Source organism: Sinocyclocheilus grahami, unplaced genomic scaffold, assembly GCF_001515645.1.
Source record: "Sinocyclocheilus grahami isolate Dianchi unplaced genomic scaffold, SAMN03320097.WGS_v1.1 scaffold1499.1, whole genome shotgun sequence".
Classification (NCBI taxonomy): Eukaryota; Metazoa; Chordata; class Actinopteri; order Cypriniformes; family Cyprinidae; genus Sinocyclocheilus; species Sinocyclocheilus grahami.
In genome coordinates this window covers 9,915-16,526 of record NW_015506678.1, presented here as the reverse complement: position 1 = coordinate 16,526, position 6,612 = coordinate 9,915, and the positions used below count along the sequence as shown (strand labels likewise).

At 39.2% G+C, this 6,612-nt stretch overlaps 1 protein-coding gene across 1 annotated transcript in view; it reads right to left on the bottom strand.

Annotated features, from left to right (window-relative positions):
- LOC107570735 (serine/threonine-protein kinase 32C-like) overlaps positions 1–5,030 on the bottom strand; it is a 13,394-nt gene extending 8,364 nt beyond the window's left edge. The window contains exon 1 of the mRNA XM_016256991.1: positions 4,883–5,030. Coding sequence (XP_016112477.1) covers positions 4,883–5,001 — 119 coding nt within the window. The 5' untranslated portion in view covers positions 5,002–5,030. The remainder of the gene's footprint in view (positions 1–4,882) is intronic.
- Positions 5,031–6,612: the final 1,582 nt, after the last annotated feature.

The window sequence follows — 6,612 nt, the reverse complement described above, 5'->3', positions numbered from 1 at the left end:
GCTGTAGAATCGGTGGGCGGGGCTAAACAGGCAGTGCTGTAGGATCTGTGGGCGGGGCTAAACAGGCAGTGCTGTAGGATCTGTGGGCGGGGCTAAACAGGCAGTGCTGTAGGATCTGTGGGCGGGGCTAAACAGGCAGTGCTGTAGGATTAGTGGGCGGTGCTAAACAGGCTGCGCTGTAGAATCGGTGGGCGGGGCTAAACAGGCAGTGCTGTAGGATCTGTGGGCGGGGCTAAACAGGCAGTGCTGTAGGATCTGTGGGCGGGGCTAAACAGGCAGTGCTGTAGGATCTGTGGGCGGGGCTAAACAGGCAGTGCTGTAGGATTAGTCTAAACAGGTAAACAGGCTGCGCTGTAGAATCGGTGGGCGGGGCTAAACAGGCTGCGCTGTAGAATCGGTGGGCGGGGCCAGTGCTGTAGCTGTAGGATCGGTGGGCGGGGCTAAACAGGCAGTGATGTCGAGGGATTCACTTTATGACGCATCTTTTTCTGCGGAGGCGGTGCTTATCCACACTATTACATCATAGAGTAGAACATTCCACAGGTTAGCAGACTGCCTTCAATATAAGTGGTTTTTAGACTAACAAGAGAGTTTTGAGTTCTGAAACTTACAGGATGTTTTTATAGAACAATTACCTCTTATATGTAAAAAAAAAAAATCAAGGGAATTTTGGTTTCTCCGTTCTTGACCCCTTTAAAGTATTTTTGGTCTTCATAATGTCTAATGTGTATTTTATATATATACAGTGGGGCAAAAAAGTATTTAGTCAGCCACCAATTGTGCAAGTTCTCCCACTTAAAAAGATGAGAGAGGCCTGTAATTTTCATCGTAGGTATACCTCAACTATGAGAGACAAAATGAGAAAAAAAAATCCAGAAAATCACATTGTAGGATTTTTAAAGAATTAATTTGCAAATTATGGTGGAAAATAAGTATTTGGTCACCTACAAACAAGCAAGATTTCTGGCTCTCACAGACCTGTAACTTCTTCTTTAAGAGGCTCCTCTGTCCTCCACTCGTTACCTGTATTAATGGCATCTGTTTGAACTCGTTATCAGTATAAAAGACACCTGTCCACAACCTCAAACAGTCACACTCCAAACTCCACCATGGCCAAGACCAAAGAGCTGTCAAAGGACACCAGAAACAAAATTGTAGACTTGCACCAGGCTGGGAAGACTGAATCTGCAATAGGTAAGCAGCTTGGTGTGAAGAAATCAACTGTGGGAGCACTTATTAGAAAATGGAAGACATACAAGACCACTGATAATCTCCCTTGATCTGGGGCTCCACGCAAGATCTCACCCTGTGGGGTCAAAATGATCACAAGAACTGTGAGCAAAAATCCCAGAACCACACGGGGGGACCTAGTGAATGACCTGCAGAGAGCTGGGACCAAAGTAACAAAGGCTACATCAGTAACACACTGCGCTGCCAGGGACTCAAATCCTGCAGTGCCAGATGTGTCCCCCTGCTTAAGCCAGTACATGTCCAGGCCCGTCTGAAGTTTGCTGGAGAGCATTTGGATGATCCAGAAGAGGATTGGGAGAATGTCATATGGTCAGATGAAACCAAAATATAACTTTTTGGTAAAAACTCAACTTGTCGTGTTTGGAGGAGAAAGAATGCTGAGTTGCATCCAAAGAACACCATACCTACTGTGAAGCATGGGGGTGGAAACATCATGCTTTGGGGCTGTTTTTCTGCAAAGGGACCAGGACGACTGATCCGTGTAAACGAAAGAATGAATGGGGCCATGTATCGTGAGATTTTGAGTGAAAACCTCCTTCCATCAGCAGGGGCATTGAAGATGAAATGTGGCTGGGTCTTTCAGCATGACAATGATCCCAAACACACCGCCCGGGCAACGAAGGAGTGGCTTCGTAAGAAGCATTTCAAGGTCCTGGAGTGGCCTAGCCAGTCTCCAGATCTCAACCCCATAGAAAATCTTTGGAGGGGGTTGAAAATCTGTGTTGCCCAGCGACAGCCCCAAAACATTACTGCTCTTGAGGAATGGGCCAAAATACCAGCAACCGTGTGTGAAAACCTTGTGAAGACTTACAGAAAATGTTTGACCTCTGTCATTGCCAACAAAGTGTATATAACAAAGTATTGAGATGAAATTTTGTTATTGACCAAATACTTATTTTCCACCTTAATTTGCAAATAAATTCTTTAAAAATCCTACAATGTGATTTTCTGGATTTTTTTTTCTCATTTTGTCTCTCATAGTTGAGGTATACCTATGATGAAAATTACAGGCCTCTCTCATCTTTTTAAGTGGGAGAACTTGCACAATTGGTGGCTGACTAAATACTTTTTTTCCCCCACTGTATATATATATATATATATACAGTGTATATATATATACTTTAATACTATTTTTTAATTTGATTTGTTATTGTTATATTGTACATTTATTTTTCTTTCTTTCATTATTTAAAATATAAAAATATACGTCAACTGAAATAAAATATAGAAAACAAATTTGATTGCAGCTAGTTGCCAACACTTCTCATTTTCATTTATCTTGATGTATTAAACCAACTAAAACTAAATAATAAAATAAATGAAAACTATTTAGACATTTTTTTTTTAAACGAATAAAATTGACAAAAACAGCTAAATTAAAAAAATATTAATAATTAAAAAAATAAAAATGTTATTCAGAAATAAAATAAAATATGTAAAAAAACACAAAAAACATACTCGTTTCATTTAGTTGCCAACACAACATTTCTCATTTTTATGTACTAAAATAACTAAAACGGAAATAAAAATGTATAAAAAAAAATACAGACATATTTAAAGAAAAACAACTAATAAAAGCGACAAAAACACAATTAAAAAAATTACAAAAATTTTAAGTAAAATTTAAATGAAAACTGAAAATATAAAAATGATTCATAAAAAATATAATAGTATCTCAATGATACTAAAATAACTTATTAACTAACTAAAATAAATTATTCCAATAAATATTTTAAATTGAAATAAAGACAGCAGCTCAGACCATTTGAGGATTTGATATTGCGTCATAAGTGAGATCTGGTGTGTGATTCATCAGTCAGATGATTGTTTATGTGATGTTCGTTCGCTCAGGTCTGACCTGATGGAGGTGTTCGGTGTGTTTATGTGACGGAGCCGTTCTCCTGCTGCTTCATGACTCAGAGCGGGTGAATGGATACAGTAATTACGACTTTCTGCAGACGTGACATTCTAAAGGCTTAAAGAGACTCTGTGCTTCCTGTGAGGAGGAGGAAGCCCTCTTTATTTCCCAGCCTACAGCACAAGCTCCTCTGACTTACAGAGACGCGGCTTTTCAAAGCTCAGTGTTTTCAGGAGAGACACATGAAAGCTGCTTCTGAGAGAAAAGAGAAAATCCTCTCTGCTTCAAAACAATCATTATACATACACTGTGTGTTGAGATGAAGTTGTCAATGTCAAACTGTCCTTCCCTACGTCACATACTTCAATGTTCAACAAAGCGTTACTGTCCTTCAAGAACTTCAAACCCACACACACACAAACTCAAACACACACAGACACAGACACAGACACACGCACACACACACACACACACTCACAGACACACACACACACACACACACACACACACACTCACATTCTGACTTTTTTTCTCAGAATTGCATGATGTAAACTCATTATTGCATGTCAGAACTGCAGGCTGGATAGAGTTTCTATCATGCAATTCTGAGAAAAAAAGTCAGAATTGCATGATAAAAAGTCCAAATTTCATTTGTATTCAGTGCTGGAGAAGAGCTTCCATGCTCTCGGGTTGGCAGTGATCAGGAACGAAAAGCAGACAGATGCTTTGATTTTTGATTCTCTCTCTGATGAAGTTTATTTCTCCACACGGTGTGGTTTCTGTCAGGCGCGCAGCTGTGGATCCAGACAGGTGGATGCGGCGCTGATGCTTCCACCCATATGGGCCGCTTGAGCACTAAACGACAGGTATTATTTATAGATGATAAACTCGTCTATTACTCATGACTCATATCTGAGTTCCTGTGACGTCAGACAATCAGATATGTGCGATTACTGGAATGATCTCGTTTCAGGTCGAGCTGCCACATTAAACAGATTAAGAGAGTTTAACAGTGTTTACAGGCGTCATGTTGTGCATTTTTCATTCAGTTTTTCCCCTGAGGCCACTAATGCAAAAAAAGAGCAGATGTCAGTTCACCGGTGTTTCTCAGTAATTGCATCGATCCTACTCAAAGCAGTAGTTCCCCACTAAATGAAAATGTGCTGAGAATGATGAGACGAGTTTGTTCAATGTGTCTCAGCAATGGGTGCTCTGCAGTGAATGGGTGCCGTCAGAATGAGAGTCCAAACAGCTGATAAAAACATCACAATAATCCACAGCACTCCAGTCCATCAGTTAACATCTGGAGAAGACAAAAGCTGAAACTAATCCAGCATTAAAATGTTAATAGTAACATTAATAATCCATAATAAGGCTTCCTCCAGTGAGTCAGTGTTCTGGTGTGAATCAGGAGAGAAATCTGCACAGATCAAGCAGCGTTTAAACAGCTCTAAACAGTCTAAGACGTTAAGTCTTTTGTCTTCTCCAGATGTTAACTGATGGACTGGAGTGCTGTGGATTATTGTGATGTTTTTATCAGCTGTTTGGACTCTCATTCTGACGGCACCCATTCACTGCAGAGCATCCATTGCTGAGACACTGATGCAATGCTACATTTCTCCAAATCCCATCTACATCTTTAACTTTTCCAGCATTTTTGGGTGAACTATTCCTTGGAGTCGCACATATGTAAAAATTAAGAAGAAAAAAAATGATGGAAAAACCCATCATCATGCACATGCAGAAGACAAGAGAGAAGCACAGGATAGTCACCAGAGGTTTACTAAAAACACATGTTCGATCTCCTGAAGGATCTCAAGCTCTCTAAAGACGTTCCGGACCTCGTCCCGCTCGATGCACTGCTGCTTGTTCATGTACTTCATGGCGTACATCTTCTCCGTGTCCCGCTTCTGCACGATGCACACCTGAAACACACACAGATGAACACGCAATGAGAAAGACGGCACAGGCCACGCTAACGAGAACATATGCATCATCTCAGACCCACGTCCTATTAATAACACGCTCGCTTCGACCGGCACAAAATGTCACGGGTCAGAGGCGCTTCACGAGCACAGAATCTGCATTAAAAGCTCATTAAATGATAATCAAAAGTGTGTGTGATGTGAGACAGAGATAAAGGTCAAAACACAGTCAGGACTCGGGCAGCAGACGGGTCACATGGACTCGCTAATATCTTTCATCACTGCAAATGCATATGTCACTATTTAGTTTCTTCTACAAATTCACAGACATTAATAATAAAAACAATATAATATATAATAGTTTTAGTATATAATATTAAATAAACAATACATAATAAATAGCAATAATGTTTTTTTTTTCTCTAATTATTATGAGCTTGCACGAGCAGATATCAAATGAATGAATCGGTGTAAAAACAGATTCACAATATGAAATACTTCAAAACTCAGTTTAAAAGTTCAGAGACAGTTTAGAATCTAGATTCGGATTTGACAAAATGACAGACAACACCCATAATGCCAGATAAAATTACAAAATAAAAGCCCCTCAAAAACATGTCAAAACACTGACTGAGACGTCACAGTAACTACAGGACAGTTTGACTAGATTCTACAGTGGTCCTCCATGACGGTTACATAGTTACACCTGTAGGTGGCGCCAAGAAGTCATTTGAATAATTCATTCAGGTGATTCCTAATAAAGAACGGATTCATTCAGGAACAAAACCAGTGAGTCATTGAATCTTTCATGCAACCACTCGTTCCAAAAAAAGGATTTGCTCAGGAACAAAACAAGCAAGCCATCAACTCTTTCATTCAAATAATTCGTTCAAAAGTACGCATTACATTGAAGCCTTAAAATATCTAAGAAATAAAAAAGCAAAAAGGATGTATGTATGGAAATTTTGAATCATTTTCTTATGGAAATTTCTTCTGAGTTATTCCCTGTAGTTTTTTCCCCCCTTCTTTCTTTTTTTGTTGTTGTTTGTTCCTTTGATGCTATTATGAATGTATTTGATAATAATCGAAAGGCGATGTAGGCGATGTTTCTACAAAAAACTCATCAAAAAACAATGTGCATCAGGACTTGTTTTTGCTTTTTTATGCTTTTATCCAACTTATGAAGGTGCTGTGAATTGAATCGTTATATAGTCATTGTACAATACTATCATATTTTGTACATGCAGCTAGTTTTATTGCAAATTTAAATGAAAATTCTCTCTGACACACACACACACACACACCCCAACTTGGAAACTCTGGGAGTAAAGAAGCTACCAGCTTTCCATCCGAACATGACTTGAGTGCACCATCTCAGAACGTTCTCCTAACAATCCCATATGGTTCTCATTTTGTCATTTTTAGGGGGAATCAATTAAAAATATTGTGGGAACATACTGGAAACATTCTGGGAACATTAGGGGAACGTTCTATTTAAATAAATAAAACTTTCCAAAAGAGAATGTTAGCATGTCTGTCCTTGGAATGTTCTGAGAACCAGAAACTAACCAAAAAAAT